Source organism: Cyprinodon variegatus, unplaced genomic scaffold, assembly GCF_000732505.1.
Source record: "Cyprinodon variegatus isolate N-32 unplaced genomic scaffold, C_variegatus-1.0 Scaffold55, whole genome shotgun sequence".
Lineage (NCBI taxonomy): Eukaryota > Metazoa > Chordata > Actinopteri > Cyprinodontiformes > Cyprinodontidae > Cyprinodon > Cyprinodon variegatus.
Genome location: NW_015150508.1, coordinates 1,064,478 through 1,082,077, shown reverse-complemented (window position 1 = coordinate 1,082,077; position 17,600 = coordinate 1,064,478). Strand labels below are relative to the sequence as shown.

General features: G+C 36.9%; 1 protein-coding gene across 1 annotated transcript; it reads left to right on the top strand.

Annotated features, from left to right (window-relative positions):
- The first annotated feature begins 675 nt into the window (after window positions 1-675).
- ercc3 (excision repair cross-complementation group 3) lies at window positions 676-16,514 on the top strand. The gene is made up of 15 exons (XM_015371301.1): window positions 676-824; window positions 3,182-3,381; window positions 3,495-3,731; window positions 3,812-3,861; window positions 3,943-4,078; window positions 4,285-4,455; window positions 4,662-4,866; window positions 4,979-5,293; window positions 5,385-5,569; window positions 7,287-7,489; window positions 7,580-7,676; window positions 8,855-8,972; window positions 9,077-9,195; window positions 13,937-14,086; window positions 16,002-16,514. The coding sequence occupies exons 1-15, from the start codon at window positions 797-799 to the stop codon at window positions 16,137-16,139; spliced, it is 2,352 nt and encodes a 783-aa protein (XP_015226787.1). The 5' UTR covers window positions 676-796; the 3' UTR covers window positions 16,140-16,514.
- The last annotated feature ends 1,086 nt before the right edge of the window (window positions 16,515-17,600 follow it).

The following is a 17,600-nucleotide window of genomic DNA, read 5'->3' as shown; positions in this document are numbered from 1 at the left end:
TAACTATAGGATTATATAAAGGAAATAAGACCTGACAGAGTAGTTTGTTTTGTTAATTCTTTAACAGCCTGCTATAATGTTAAGAATAAGAAAGAGAGGATTTATTGTTGGAAATTTTACAAAATTTATTCAAACTTAACAATCCCAAAATAATTGTGAATGTTTGCTTGGCTCATGTATTTTGAAATGGAAATCAGGGAGCAGACAAAATAGGTAAAATAAAAAAATAATTAAAAAAAACTATTAGGATAATTAATATTATAAATATCCCTTGTGGAAAAGGGGAAGCTGAGATAATAATGCCAATAGTGTGAAATAAACGAAGAGAGGAGAGTATTATGTCTAGATTTAGATTTGATCACACTGGGTTTGTCAAGGTATAAGTGTTTAGAATGTGAAAGAATTAAAAGTGGAGACCATATTTAATTGTATTGAAGGGAATTGAATGGAGAAAGGATGCAATTCACATAAGAGAAGAAGCAAAGGTTTAACAAGAGAGAGAGTATGAAAGAAACGCAACAAAAGCGATTATACACTTTTTTAGGAATATAAGGAATATGATGTAGGATTTAGTAGAAATCCCACTGGAGATTATTCTTGTTACGTACTCCGGCGCGGTAGGTGGCGCTACACACCTATAAACAAGGGTTGTAATCTGCCATTAATCAAGAAGAAGAAGGAAAAAAAAAAAAATAAGCACAGCATAAAATGGATGCGGTATTGAACAGAGTTTAATATCTCTACTTTAATATGTCATTTAGTTATTTTTCTGCATTGCCCATTTAAACCTTTTAAGATGGGCAGAAGAGATAAAGGAGATAAAGGTATGTTGATGATAGTTTGTCATACTTTAGCTAGCTAGCTAAACTGTTAGCTGAAATATAACGTGGGTAATTTGTTTTATTGAACATGCAGGGTTTAATTATTTTACTAAAATAATTTGTTTCGGGTTATTACCTCTAATACTAAAAGGTGAAATGTAAACCTAACATTCTCGGGAGATCAAATTATATTAAACTGTAATCCCAAGCTTTAAGAAGCACCTTTTATCTATCCACCTAAAAATAAGCCTGTAACTAAGTAATGAATCAGCCTTTATGGAAGAAAGGCAAAAAAGTAAATCCTTAAATGGTCAAATTTAAAATTTCCCTTCAGCAACGTTGGGGACTCTGCTGTCACGTGGAAATGGATGAATATGTACTGATCAGATGTTGTACTCTTTGTTTACCTGCATGGAAAATGCTGTGTTGTGGTAAAGCTTTTCCTCTGGATTAAAAGGAGAAGCTAATGTGGAGATGAATGAAAGCAAATACAAGGAAATCCTGGAAGAAAATCCTGGAAGACTGCCCTTCATCTCACAGTGAAGCCTAAAATGTTTAAGAATAGAATAGAAAATCCCTTTTTTGTCCCACAATGGGGAAATTCTGGTGTTTACAGAAGATTATAGAATAAAATAATCACACAAATGTGGACCTTAGAAAAATGTATAAGAATAATATAATTGTGAAGAGTTAAAATATAAATGATAACATACTGCACTGTAAAGTGTTTTAACAGTATAAAACTTTGCACCTGGAGAATATATCCCCTATATAGCTTTTTGGATTTTTTTTGTGTTATATATGTGTGAATATCGGCGCCATCTGAGATGTGTAAAATGTGATGGCAGCATGGTATTTAACTGACTAAGATAGAAACTGTGCAAAATCAACATGAATGTAACAACTTATTGAGAATGTTGGGAACAGTGGTGGTTATAAAGTCTTACAGCTGCTGGGAGGAAGAATCTGCAGCAGTCTGTCACTGAAGGAGCTCTCAGGTTCAGCAACAGCTTCATGCATGGGGTGGGAAACATTATCCAACAGAGATATTAATTTAGTTAGGATCATTTTGTTTCCCACCTCTTGTACTGAGTCCAGAGGACATCAAATCACAGAGCTGGCCTGATCAGCTTATCCAGCCGCTTTCTCTCTGCTACAGATTAGCCACAGCTTCATCAGACGGCTCCATAGAAGATAGCTGATGCTGTAACAGAGTCAGAGAAGGTCGTTAGAAGTGCCCCCTGCACTCCAAAAAACCTCGGTCTCCTCAGCAGGAAGATCCAAGCATATTCATTTGTTGGAAGGGTCTAGTCAAGATCCAGACTTTGGTAAAGTTTTCTGTAGTACCCTCTTTCTGTACAGATCATTATAATTTCTCTGGTCAATTCCTCTTCTCTAGAAAATATTGTAATATATATTATCATATGAAAGGCAACCAGAGACGTTTGTTATGTTTTTGAAAAGAAAGAAAGAAAGAGAGAAAGAAAGAAAGAGAGAAAAAAACAGAGGTCTGTCAAGTCACTTAATGGAGCAACAAAGTCACCAAGTTGGCAACAGTGTTAGACTAGCATCGAGTTTTACTGAGAGCAGCTCACAGAATAGTTGCTCTGTCTGAACACCTCAAATCAATAAGAACACTTAATCCACATTGAAGTGCATCCACGGCTCCCATAGTAAGTGCGGTCTGAATAGTGCTGACAGTAATGCAGGGATTATTTTCTATAAAGGAGAGCCTCAGCTGTTCACTAAGTTTGGTAACTCTTATTATTTGTTCTTTTCCTGAAAGCTGCAGTCCCAATTTGACGAGCCTCATTCATGTCTGTATCTGTGTCCTGTCTTATTAAATGATGTCGGTAAGGCTGAAGACGGTCTAACTTCAGCACAGCAGTCAGGATCTCATTTTCTAACCCTGATAGTTTTCTTGCTGTTGACGCCATTAAAGGTGAAGTGATAGGAGCTAGAAATAGGAGCTAGGAGCCACAATTTGAGGTATTCGGATCGATCCCAGGTTTCACAGCCACAGGCAAGCAATGTTTTTTTTAATTTTTTTTATCAAGTACATTTTATGATAATCAAATTAGTTGTAATTAAACGCTGAATATGATTCAGATAAGTGTGAGGATATTACTCGGCAAAAGCACACACTTTACAGAAAAGGGGAAAATAAAGTCTTTCTGATTCCAGACTTCTGAATTGAATGAAATTTGTGACGGAATTTGTGATGGAGAGCAGGTTGCGATTTGAAAGGGCCATGTCAACAATCAAAAATCTTTTTTTTTTTTTTTTTTATCAGTTCTATTTTTAAGACCTTTTTTTCTAGCAAGTTATGTTTTTTTTTTTACTGGTCTGTCGGCGTGTAGAAAAGAAATCCAAGAAACGTTATTATGAGGAGGAAGACGATGAGGATGAGGTGACGGCCAGTGAGCCCCAGGAGGCTGTACCGGCTGCTGCAGGAAAACAGGTGGATGAGTCCGGAACAAAGCTCGACGAGTATGGAGCCAAAGACTACCGTGTTCAGATGCAGCTCAAGAAAGACCATTCTTCACGCCCCCTCTGGGTGGTAAGAAGTTTGAAGTTTATTTTTTCATTGTTAAAAAAAAAAAAAAAGAACTCTAGCACCTTTCTGGGTTTGAAAACACATTTGTAATTCTATTTTCTATATATCTCCTCCAGGCTCCAGATGGGCACATCTTTCTAGAAGCGTTCTCTCCTGTGTATAAGTATGCTCAGGATTTCCTAGTGGCCATTGCAGAGCCTGTCTGCAGGCCTAACCACGTCCATGAGTACAAGCTGACGGCGTACTCGCTCTATGCAGCCGTCAGTGTGGGCCTGCAGACATCGGATATCGTCGAGTACCTGCAGAAACTAAGCAAGACATCTGTACCTGATGGCATTGTACAGTTTATTAAAGTATGACAAAGGCATCATTTTCAAAGGAACTTTAGCTTAATTATTTAAGTTATTAATTCTAATCAACTTTTCTCTCCTAGCTTTGCACTGTGAGCTATGGGAAAGTCAAGCTTGTGCTCAAGCACAACAGGTAAAATCGGCTTTTAAAAAATGATGCTGTCTTTCTGATGCCTCATAAATGACTCCCTGACTCTTCCTCCTCTCCTCTCAGGTACTTTGTAGAAAGCGCGTTCCCTGATGTCATTCAGAATCTCCTGCAGGACAACGTGATTCGTGAATGTCGCCTGCGAAGTGCCGACGGATCGGACCCTGAGCTCATTACTGAAGTCATCCACAGCAAGTCTGCGGTATGCAACCAAAGATTAAACACTCTTGCATAAATTTGTCAGATAACTCGATCCTCAGCAGTTAAGTGATTAATCTTAACCTTTAAAAAATTAGGTCTCATACCATAAAGAAAAAATCAAGTTAATTTATTTTGCAAATAATTTGCTACTATTGTCATTGTAGTCTTTGAATTTTCAGCTCAGCTCCTGTTTTATTTTCCTGACAGATTTCTAAGGGTGTCCAGGACAAAGGTGGTGCCTCCACCTCACAGCAGCCAGGCGATGGACAAGCTTTAACCCAACAGGTCCCAGAGGACATCTTCAGCTACTATGAACAGATGGACAAGGAGGAAGAGGAGGAGGAAGAGACTCAGACTGTGTCTTTTGAAATTCGACAGGTATGTTTATTTTCAACAAGTTCTGAATGATTTTGCCAAAAAAATAGGCTAAATTATTTCAACTAATTTTTGTTTTGATTCTCCTTTGCACTAGCCATAGGTGTTTCATAGTTTTTTATGATTTTATTATGTGAGGAAGTGTTTATGTTACCTGAATGCACATTGCATATAGAGTTCTGACATCATCTTTACCTGATCCTTCGTAGGAAATGATAGAGGAGCTGCAGAAGCGTTGCATTCAGCTTGAGTACCCTCTCCTAGCCGAGTATGACTTTCGAAACGACACAGTTAACCCTGACATCAACATTGACCTCAAGCCCACTGCGGTGCTGCGGCCCTACCAGGAAAAAAGTCTGCGCAAGATGTTTGGAAATGGCCGTGCAAGATCGGGCGTCATAGTGCTGCCTTGCGGTAAGAGTCAGAAGAGGACTAAACATCAAGTGTCCATTTTCTCTAAACATGTTAATGCCTTTTAGTGTAATGTTGCTTATATCTACGGTCTGATCTTCATTTTCTTGTGTAGGAGCTGGCAAGTCTCTGGTGGGTGTGACCGCTGCATGCACAGTGCGTAAACGCTGCCTTGTGCTGGGAAACTCCTCGGTGTCCGTGGAGCAGTGGAAAGCGCAGTTCAAAATGTGGTCCACCATCGACGACTCTCAGATCTGCCGCTTCACCTCCGATGCCAAGGACAAGCCTATTGGCTGCTCAGTGGCAATCAGTACCTACTCCATGCTGGGTCACACCACCAAGCGATCCTGGGAGGCTGAGAAGGTCATGGAGTGGATGCGCACACAGGAGTGGGGACTTATGATCCTGGATGAGGTTCATACCATCCCAGGTAGGCTCCCTGCATCGCTTCAGGAAGTAATCAGGCTGCATGTAAACAAAGGTCGGAGATAAAGTTTGAAACCTTTTACATCTTTCTCCAGCAAAAATGTTTCGACGGGTCTTAACTATTGTCCAAGCCCACTGCAAACTAGGGCTCACCGCCACACTGGTCAGGGAAGACGACAAGATTGTGGATCTTAACTTCCTAATTGGTCCTAAGCTGTATGAAGCTAACTGGATGGAGCTGCAGAACAATGGTTACATTGCAAAAGTCCAGTGTGCAGAGGTAAGCTTTATTTAGTCTTCAGAAGAGATTTCAAGAATGAGATTCATCAGTGGGAACGTATGGTATATTAAAACACATATAATATTATATATTACCTTTAAAGTTAAATATGATTCTTTAAAAAAAGTTGCTGTTTTTGTTAAATACAGTAAATGATGCTGATGAGGGAAAGGTTTTACTGCTGCGTCATGTAGAGCCAGACAGTGCAGATAGATTAATATCCCTAAAGATGCTGGAAGTGAGATTTAACATGAAGGAAAAGGAAAAGAGAAATAACTGGATGATTGGATTATACTAGGCTAAATCAAGCTAACAATTATCCAAGCAAGAAACATGCAGCCGTAGTGTGTTAACCTAAAGCAGGTAACCTGTTTACCAACTCTAGAAGAAGGACCAAGACTTTGTTCCATCTTTGAAATAAAGAACAAAGTTGAAATAAAGATTCAAAGAACAACCTAATTCCTTAATTGTCAGATTCTCTAATTGATTTAAGATTAATAGAATGTTACTGCATGTTTTTAAAGTACAGAAACAGAACATGTCTTAAAACATTGCTAATACTAGAAGCTAACTGATTAATTAGTTTGAATAGTTTTAAACACTTTATATGATTTTTATTTCACACAAATCTGTACAAAGACTCTAGCTGTGAATGGCTTTGTCATCAAAGAATAACCTTAAATAAGAATTTTAGTTCTATTAGGAATGAATACATCAATTTAGAGTTAAGTTCATTCGATTTTAATAAGCAGATGTAAGCAAAATCAGAACAGAACCATGAGTTTTTCATCATAATTTCCTTGCTGCTCTCTTTTTTATATATTGTTTTATTAATGATAATTTTACCAAAAATATTCCCTCCAGGTAAGTTTCTTTGCTGTAAGTGAAATAAAATGTTTCAGTCAGCTGACTAGCATTGTGTAGCAACAGGTGAATGAATGAAAATAGTTGCAGCATTCTCATTTAACTCGGTCTAAATAGACTCGTCTGCATTTTTTTTATTGAAATACTGGAGAAATATGAAGGAAAAATTTTAAAACCATAACTGTTTTGAATAGTTATACCAATTACTCCACTTTTTTTTTTTATGAAGATTGGTGGAGTGTTGGCGGAAAAGGATGAAGGAGCAATTTGAACTCAAAAGCTTTTAATAAAGGTTAAAGCTGTAATATAAACGTCTCTTATCCATATTAAACAGTAAGGTCTATTGCTGGTGTCATCTGGTTTTTCAAAGTCTGAGAACCATTTAAAAATCTGTTGGCACCAAATCTTTGCTATTCTACAGTAGGATGGTGCAGATGGCTCTGTTATCACACCACAAAACTAAAGCAATGTACTAGGGCTGAAACAATTAATCAGACTAATTGTGATTAATCTATCTATGTATTATTCTATTCTAATCTAATTTAGTAGCCGATTAATCGTTAACCAGAGTATAGAGACTCTGAAACATGCCTTGAGCTGACAGAGCGACCCACTTATAGCAGGAATTATACCAAAATTTCAAAATAAGATAAAGATATTTTGAATTTAAGATGTTAAAGAAATGATGTCCTTTAATATTCTTTACCCAGAACTCCTCAAGGGGAGAGGTTCAGTTTAACTTGGTTAAATTCTGTCAAAAATCTCTCTTGTAATCGAACAGTTAATCAACAGATTAATAAAATAAAATAATTGTTAAGTGCAGCCCTACAATATACTTGTGTCTGTGTTTTAGGTCTGGTGCCCCATGTCTCCAGAGTTTTACAGAGAGTATGTGGCCATTAAGACGAAGAAGCGCATTCTGCTCTACACCATGAACCCCAATAAGTTTCGGGCCTGCCAGTTCCTCATCCGTTTCCACGAGCGACGCAATGACAAGATTATCGTCTTTGCCGACAATGTCTTTGCTTTGAAGGAATATGCCATCCGTCTCAACAAGTAGGTTTCCAAATTCAAATCTATTTTTATTGGTTGTATTCTGGTGCTACCTATTAATCTGGTCTTAATTAATTGTTATTTTCTCTCAAGGCCTTTCATCTATGGACCCACCTCTCAGGGAGAACGAATGCAGATTTTGCAAAATTTTAAGCACAATCCAAAGATAAACACCATTTTCATCTCCAAGGTAAAACATTAATTTCATTAATGCTACCATAGACTGACATTAGCTGCTAAATGTAACCAATTTCTTTCTCAGGATTGGTGAACTTTTCGGATTACGTAATAAAAGACAATAAATACAAAGAAATAACAGTAATAATAGTTAACAACAGCATTGTGACAATCAAGCACCTATCATTATGAATCTGTAACTTTCTTCTTCATGGCTGATGTATCTCTTAATAATGTGATCTGGTGCTGCTATGCTTACACAATAGTCAATCTGCCTTTATCCTGTCCTCATTTATGGCTCTAAATCAGAGTAAACCAGTTAACCAACTGCGTCAGAGCAGCGATGTTCTTTTCCACCGTCTATAATTTTTGATAAACACCTTTTCACCTGCCACCTCTAACACCCTAACAAGCCTAACCATACCCTAATTGGCACCTCTTCTAATGAATCTTTTAACCAGATTTAGATATATTTTTAGCCCTTAAATCTTTTGTTGGGATGCTCCTCATTGGATATTCTCAGGGAAATATGCCTCTGAAAGACTATCATTAATTAATTCACTATACGCCTGATGGTACAGGAGATTAAGTTATTGGAAAGTCTGGCAGGATCAGCTCACTGTGGATGAGGTTACAGGTCCTGCAAATACTTAATAGCTACAGCAGCTGCTGAAAGAACAACTATAGAAAAGGGATTAAATAGCAGCCAACCCATGTGCTTCTGCTATCACCTGAAGCTTATGGTTTCCAAGTGACCTCTATCTTCTAAATCAATATTTTTAAAAAGTTCTGGTCCAATTTGTTCACATATTTCTTTAACTGAGCTCTATGAAGAGTCTTGTCTGTTTTTTTTTCTGTTATCAGACCTCTCCATGGAAATATATGAAGATAGTTTAATTAGTCATAATTTCTTATTTGGGGCTATTATTTTTTTAGGCTTTAAGACATTTATAATCAACATCAGCTCAGAAGCACCTAATTGGAAATGTACAAGCTTCTTTCCTCCTAAAATTGTTTAGGTAATTACAGTCTGAAACACTATAAAATAAATACGTATTTCTGTGCATATCTGAGTACTGAAAATGTGTTTAAATGTCTTAAAATTTTGATCTCTATTAACTGTTTGTTAAAGCTCCATATGAGTTGAAATTGTTTGATTTGAATGCGGCATAACTCTGATTATCTGAACAGGTTGGAGACACTTCCTTCGACTTGCCAGAAGCCAATGTTCTGATCCAGATCTCTTCCCATGGTGGATCGCGTAGACAGGAGGCACAGAGACTTGGTAGAGTCTTAAGAGCCAAGAAAGGTTAGTCTATCTGCCACTTAGTGTTCAACATTTCCCAACTGTTGCATCCACCACTATAAAGGAACAAAAACAGTTGAGATCAACATCCTTGTCTCCCTGTTTAGGAATGGTGGCTGAGGAGTACAACGCCTACTTTTATTCCCTGGTGTCCCAGGACACCCAGGAGATGGCTTATTCCACTAAGAGGCAGAGGTTCCTTGTTGACCAGGGATACAGTTTTAAGGTGTGTTCACTGCTGAAGCTTTTCAGCATTTTGCCACCATTTCTCATGTCAACTTGAAGATAAATGAAGAAAAGGCTGGGTTGGATTGGTGGCCTAATGGTTAGGGCAGGGGTCAGCAACCCAAACTGCTCAAAGAACCATATTGGACCAAAAAACAAACAAAAAAATTTGTCTGGAGCCGCAAAAATGTAAAAGTCTTATATATGTGTCATATGGCAACATGGGCTCTAAGTGTATTATTCCACTATAGAAAAGGACTATGTGGGCTTATATATTAATAAGCATTCAAGGTTAAATGTTTATTCTTGAGCAAATGTCGCATAGTAGCATGAGGTGAGCGATGAGCTGTGAACGCTGTCATTGCGTGGAATCCACTGCTGCTTCCGCATTGATAATGAAATCAAATGATTCGCTCCATCCTTTTAATCCTCTTTTCTCATCAGCTATCTTCCTTTTTCCCCTTTGGAATCCATGGTCCGAGACACACCCGCCGCTTTGTTTGCCTGGCACCACGCCGCACTGGTTGCAAGTTATAATGATGGCCATGATGTAAATTGTATACATTTATTTATTATATAAATGTTTACAGCATTGAAAAAAACATAATACATTTTTGTTTGACCTCCTGCACACCATATTAGAACAAAAAAATATATATATATTTTTATAAATTTTTAAAAAGCTCCAGGGAGCCGCAAGGGGGACAATAAAGAGCCACATGCGGCTCTGGAGCCACGGGTTGCCAACCCCTGGGTTAGGGCATAGAGCTTTAAATCCTGAGGTTCTGAGTTCGAGCCCCACTCCCACTCTGGGTCCCTCTGCCCCATCATGGCAGTCCACTGCTCCCCATGGGGATTGGTTAAATGCAGAGGTAAATTTCTCCAATTTGAGATCAATAAAGTTCAATTATTTTTATTATTATTTTATTGAATTAATGTGAGGGAATTAATAAGTAATAAAGACAAGATGATGCCTGTTATTTTGCCAGACCTGGGTCTTTGTTTTTTAAACATTATTCTTTATTCCTAGTGTAAAATACTCATAAAACAAATGTACTCTTTGCTTTGTAATTAAGCAAATAAATTAACGCATAAATTAACGCATTCCAATTTCAGCAACACTGATCGTAAGGTTGGAATGTAACTGAAAGGCAATAAAATGAATTGCATGAAATGAAAAATCAAAAACTTTAATTTAAATCATCATTATTTAAAAACTGTATGGCTTAAAGGAAGTTTTTTTAATACCTTGCATTTCAGTAGCTAAACAAAATTTAAGTACTCTACCTGTGGAAAAAAGAGACAAAATAAGCATTAAGGTAATTAGATAATCAATTAGAATCAAAAATAATAAGTAAAAATCATTGAAATAATTATTTAAAACATACAAATACCAATAAGATAATTAAAGGAAAGTTAGACAAACTTCACTAATAATGCTTCGACACTGTAGCACAGTTAAAGCCCTCTCTAAACAACAACGTTTTTAATCTAGATTTAAAGCAACTGAGGGTTACATGATTTAGTTTTCTGGGAGTTTATTCCAGACTAGTAGAGCATAAGACTTAAAAGCTGCTTTTCCATGTTTGGTTCTGGTTCTTGATTGTTCCGAATAGATTTTAGACTGCAGAGCTTTACGATTTGGGTGGGTGATACACTTAGAAGTCTATAATGTATTTTGTTGCAAAGCAATGTTCCCTCTAAGCTGTTGACTGCTTGCGCTTTCATGGCGCACAACAAAATCTATGCAGCGCATTACATAAAATCCAACAAACTGTAAATACATAAGGCCATTAACATTTTTCTGTATCATTTTAAATCAGTGTATCATTTCTTTTTCAATTTAAAACCAACACTGAAAATAGGAGAAACAACTGTTTTAATACCCTGATTTTTTTTTTTTTTTTTTAGATTATACTAAATAAAATTTATATAAAAAAAAACCTAAGTAAGAGGGAATATATGTATTTAAATCTTACTTATAGCATATTGTCTTTATGGCCATAAATACCTCAGTCTGCTGGTTGCTTGATGTGGAAGCAGGTCTTGTGCGAAAGACCTAAAGAACAAAGGAAAAACGTCAAGATAGTCCTATAGTTATTCAGCATTTGATGTGTTTTCAAAGTTTTAAGCTTACCTGTTTGCAAACAGCGCAATGTTTCTTCCCGTCAATGAAATTGTCCGTAGGGATAGATATTCCACCAATAACAACGCCCCTCCGTGCTGCGTCATGCCGACATATGACCAATAGGATGCGACTCTTCCGATTCACAAGATGTGAGATTAATGCGAGATTAGGGGAATTCAAGATGGCGGCCCGGTGAAGACCGTATCGGCAAATTTTTTTAATTTGAGCCAAAAAAAAAAAACTGTAAAGGGTGTACAATGTACAGCTACATGCACTGCTAACTAAAAGCCTGTTTATGGATATTAATCATTGATTGCTTACACTATTATATGATTAATGTTAGTAGACAGGCATAATAAAACTGTATCACAAGCTACGGCTCACATTGATTTTTCATAACATGTTTTAAGGTGAACAAAAACGTATGTCTAATTTTTTCAGAGCATGACCCTCACCTTGGCTAAACTAGGATTCTTATACCCCTTTCCCCTTGGCCAAAAAACCTGTTTAAACCCGGAAACATTCTGCTTTTACTGGCAGTAGGAACAGCTCACTGACGCGTGTCTACCCGGGTCAAACAACTTGGCAAGTGACCAGCATTAAAATTGCTTCTGCTCTGATCAGCATGCTGTGGCAAGACCAGACCGTGGTTGAACCACTAAATTATGTGATGCCATTGAACACAACATACGGACTTCAGCACACGGCGCCAGTCGCTTCTGATCTAACAAGCCGAAACATATCTCTTTGCATTCGATAAACATGGTGGTGGTGAGAGAGATTCAGACAGATAATAAAGCATACTTACTACGCTCTAGCTCCTGTCCTGTCCTGCTCCTGTTGCTCTCCATTATTTACTTCGCTAATTTTCTGCGCACTGTCGACATCATTAACGCTCACCCAGCGTGATGCCGTCATCAGACACGCAGTGGTTGGGGACAGTGACCACGGAGCTTGACAGCAGGGGGTCAGACTCAGCCTTTCTGTCAAAAGAGCCTGTAAAAGCAGCCAAAAGTTGATTTTTAGCAGGTTTACCCAGTTTTGAAAAACCTGGGTTTTGTGTGAAAAAGCGGCTTTACATGTAGCATACAACTCATCTCATGACAAACAGGTTGTTTTTTTTTTTTTAAGAGGGTCAAAGCACTTACATTAGAGTAAACTAATGGAATTTGCTGCTGTAATCTCTTTAATAAACAATGTAAATTTCTATGATCCCAGGTTTATACAAAGTTTAGTATTGGTGTGTGGCCTCCACATAGAGGTCCTCACTATTCTCGGGGAGATTGGGTGTATGCTCAGACACATGAAAAATTAGAAGGAACATTGGTACTGCGGTGTTCTGTGACATGTATACATAAGGAAGTATTTTAAAGTTTATTTTCTGTGGTACGAGGATAGATAGTAACACATTTAGAAATGCAGGTGATTGGCTCTTCTCTCTAAGTCGTAGTGAGGGTGTAAGCAGTAGCGTTCTGGATGAACTGCAGCTGTCTGATCGAGTTTTTAGGCTGACCTGAGAGGACGCTGTTGCAGTAATCAAATCTACTGTAGATTAACACATGAAGCTGTTTTTCAAGGTCCAGTTGAGACTTTAGTCCTTTAATCCTGGAGTTTTTTTTGGTGTGATAGGATAGAAGAACTCTCCTGCTTGTTTGTCAAGCCAGAAAGGTCAGGTCTCATGCAGCTGGTCTTCTCAACATGTTTAGCAGTCATAATTATGTCCTTAAACCTAACAGCAATGAGGGCTTTCATATAAAGAGACCATGCAATACACACAGAACCCCCCCAAAAATGTTAAAGTTTTAAATAAAAGAGGTAACAAAGTCAGAAAGCATCTATGATATGTTTGAGCTTCATGGAAAAATTATGGTCACAGCTCTTTGCCACAGCCTCATTGCTATATATTAAAGAGTGATAACCAGTCTATACTCAAAGGTCAAAGTAGGTTTAATAGTTAATAAGATGTTAATTGGATTTGATCAGATAGATGTGATTATGTCAGTCACATATGTACCTGGTCAGAAAGTTTAAAAAAAGAGCTTGAAGTGATGTCTGAATGGGTTTTCCTTCATGGGTTCACTCAAGTTATTCAGATTGAGACACACCAATTGGATTATGGTCATTTACAAATCACATGAAGTATCCCTTTAGACTGGTGGCTTAAAGTTGGATGGAGTCAACCTTACATGCCCTCTGCTTTGTGGTGTGATCTTTCTAAAACCATTTGGAAGACTTAAGAGATTCAGCACAGACACTACCATATTTGGCAGGATCAAATGATTTAAATTCTGGACAGATTGTATTTTATATCGCAGATCTGTTTCATAATGAATTTTTTTAAAAGTCAGAAGGTAATTCTGTTTCCAGAACATGGTTTTTATAACTTCCCTTTTCAATCCAGTTTAAATCTAAAATGTATTGAGTTTTAGGATGTTGGTGTTCAGATATATGGATACAAATCTCTATCTTTAAACAACTATGAATAGTTTTTAAAAGCGGAAAGTTTTAGATCTCATTATATGAATCAACATGTGTATGGATTTAGAGTGAAATCCATCTACGCTTGCACGTAACTTTGTTTCATGTTTGTTAATGTTTCTTTTTTCTTTGAAAGGTTATCACAAAGCTTGCAGGTATGGAGGAAGAGAATCTGATGTTCTCCACCAGAGAAGAACAGCAGCAGCTGCTTCAGAAGGTGTTGGCTGCTTCAGACCTGGATGCTGAGGAGGAAGTTGTGGCAGGCGAAGTGGGAGTCCGACCACAGGTGAGGGCTTTAACTAAATGACGGGTGACATTTTTCTTAATGGAATGCAAGATTAGTGATGATGTCATTGACTGAAATGGTTCAAGCGTGTCATATAAACCCATTGTGGATATGTAGACCTTAAAACAAGTCTATATATATATATATATATATATATATATATATATATATATATATATATATATATATATATATATATATATATACTACTTTTTTTTAAGGCTGTATTATATGCTATTATCATTTGTAGTCTAAATTTGCATTAAAAATAAATCAGTAAAATAAATAAGTGTTGTGTTTTTTTTTTTGCTACACTGGTTCAAAGTTTAAAATGACAATTTTAGTTACAGAAATTGATTGATTCTCCATATTTATTCTTAACCATATTTGTTTTTCAGATTTTTTTTTCTTTTTAAAAAAAATATTAAAATGAAGGAACTATAGAAACTTGAAAAGTCGGTTAACGTGACCAACATATGATTATTGTAAAAAAGTTTTTTTACCGGTACGTCAAAATCTCAGAACCATCAAAATTACTGACTTGGAAGTTCTAGTTATAAAGACATCATTTGTCTCTACTGCATAAAGCCGGGCGTATACTGTGCAATTCTTTTTTTTTTTTTTTTCAGTCGTTGCACGCAGCTGCTGCTCACACTGTACGACTTAAAACTCCGACAGACTCAGCTCTGCAGTGAGATTGAGCTGCTCTGACTTGTCTATCCAGAAAAAAATAGAAGGGGAATATTAAGCTCACTATAGTGAATAGGGTTGTCACGATACTAAACTTTTCAACTCGATACCGATACTAAGGAAAATATTCGATACTCGATACCATTTTCGATACCACAAGGATAAAAACAGACTCCAAAATTCAACAGAAATATTTTCATTAACAAATAAAATACAATAAATAAATACAATAAAGGTTGTATGCTGCGCACAATATCAAGCAAGCTTGATAAAAAACTTATCAAATTTAAATTAAGTGTTCCTTCCTTGGCTATGCTTTGCACACATAACAATGACACTAGCCAAACCAGTTAAGAAACAAAAATAATTCTCAGCAGCTGCACCTCTTACAAAAAAAAAAAAGTGTGAAACTGAAAAGTGCACAGAATTAATCAATCCCACAGTGTTCAGAAAGTGCATTTTCCTCTATTCTGCACTTTAGATGAATGACTGCTTACAGTAGGTGCCACTGGTGGTGGCACTGTATCGATACTTTTAAAAACGAGTATTGTATCCGGATCCAACATTTCAGTATCGATACTTTTGACAACCCTAATAGTGAACCGCACTACCTTGGCAATATGGCAATTTTGTGCTGATATTCAGAAAATGTGGATGGATTTGTTATTGGGAAGTAAAATTAAAAGGAAATAAATTTTGTTAGCATTTTTCCTGTAGAAATTAAATTTCATTGAAAAGAATCAGATGGAGCAGCAGGACGGTATTATTAGCTATAATTTAATGGTAATATTTTTTAACTCATCCATTAAAGACTGCACACCTCCACCAATTATATGTTGTGTTTTTAATATTGTGTATTGTTGTTTATGTTTGTTGTACACAGTCCATGGGTGTTCTGAAAGGCACTTTAAATATTAGCTATTGTTATGATAGAGCGATAGAGATAAGACATGCATCTTAAAAAAGAAAATTAATAAATGTTAGGCAAAAAAATAAAAGCCCTTTCATATTGGACAAGATTTGAGGTGCTGTTTGGTGTGATTTAAATGATCTAAAATCAAATGGTATATCAATGCTAAAAACAAAGGTTTAGATATCCATAAAACATAATTTTGCCAAACCCTAACTTCAAGTGTTTTTATATAAAGAAGTCTACACTTTAGTGCAATTCTAAAAATGACTGTTGAAGCATTTCCATCTTAACACTTTCTTTCTGTTTCCTCAGTTCTCCAGGCGAGCTGGCACCATGAGCTCCATGTCAGGCGCAGATGACACAGTCTATATGGAATATCAAAGCCGGGGAAACAAAGCCTCTGCAGTAGGCAAGAGCGTTCACCCGCTATTCAAACGCTTCAGAAAGTAGATCCAGTGAAACCTGACACCTGAAGACCTGCTCTGTTGTCATGGGACACGAAAAAGCAACAATGGATTTGCTGGTTCAGAGAACCCATCTGGTCAGGCGAACATGAGAGACTTGAGTTTCAAGGCTTTTGAAGAAAAGAGATTTCTGAATCTATGAGGAGACCAGGGTGGCCAATTAAATATGTTGTAACTGTTTTCGTCACTTGACTGAAAAGCATTTTTTTAATGTTTTTTGTACATTTTGCTTCAAAGCTCAAACTGCTTGTTCATATCTCTGTACTGGAGAATAAAAAACTTCCACTTTATAGGTTCAAATTAATTGTAGGTTGTCCATAAAAGCCCTTAATAAATGACTCATCCAATTATTAAATTATTTTTTTCTCTCTGCATTTGACAGTTTTTTTTTTCTTTAATTAGACATGTAGCTTTAATTTTCTGAATTCTTTTCCTTTTAGCAAGAGAGACAGGAAACACTTGAAAAAGGTCCAGCAATAGGTGAAGGAAGGAAGAAGGGGGGTCTACTTCACTAGATGTTTTCCCAAATAGAAAATCAAGACCCCAGTGTCTTGTGTAAGCTCCAAGGGAGCACAAGTGTGGGAACCCAACTAGTCTGCTCTTTTCCTAGACGACGTGGCACAGTTGCCTCATCAGTTACACAGTGACTTAAAGTCTGAGCGCCGTGTCCTTAACAAACCTCGGACTTACAGGATCTGCAATGGTGAAGAGCCTCAAAGCAGATTTGAATCATCTCTAGATTATAGAGGGAGAGATAACAGTCAATCCAATTGTGGAACTATTACTATTACTTGAACCGCAAAGACCATTAACCTCAAATGTACAGTGATTAATGCTCTTAGGTGAGAAGAAGCTTTCTAATCTGAGCGATCTTTCAGATGGAATTTACTCTTTGTAGAGTAAAAGATTCTGAACGAGAATCGAATACTTAGTTAAAAAAAGTACAATTTTTAAGAGGGGAACATCTTTTTAACAAGGAATAAAATATGCTTAGGCCAAAATCTGAGCTTATTCTAGCCCCGGTACCAAAGACTGTTTATTGTTAAAAAACAAAACTATTTGCCCCCAATCTCTTTGAGTGCATATAAAATTGATTAAATTAAGCAACCCCTCTGTGCTTTTAACAGCTTTGCATGGATATTCATGCGAACCAAGTTATGGTGGCTATCAAGCAGGATTAACTTGCTCTGTCAAGAAGTTAATGGTGTTTATTCTATTTTTTTCCCAAAAGTAAGAACAGCAGCAGTATTAAGCATTAATGAAGTACCTAGGTGTTCACCTGAATAATAAACTGGACTGGACTCGCAACACTGAGGCTCTGTATAAGAAAGCTCAGAGCAGATTCTTCCTGCTGAGGAGACTGAGCGCCCTCTATGACTCTGTTGTGCAATTTTCTATAGAGATCTGTGTTGGAGCAGCGGCTTATCTTTAATAATTAATTGAACTT

Excerpts from the sequence above, each read along its gene's own strand:
- ercc3 (XM_015371301.1), top strand. The coding sequence starts at position 797 with ATGGGCAGAAGAGATAAAGGAGATAAAG. Across the intron at positions 7,490-7,579 it reads TATGCCATCCGTCTCAACAA|GCCTTTCATCTATGGACCCA; the intron begins GTAGGTTTCCAA and ends TTTTCTCTCAAG. Across the intron at positions 7,677-8,854 it reads ACACCATTTTCATCTCCAAG|GTTGGAGACACTTCCTTCGA; the intron begins GTAAAACATTAA and ends TTATCTGAACAG.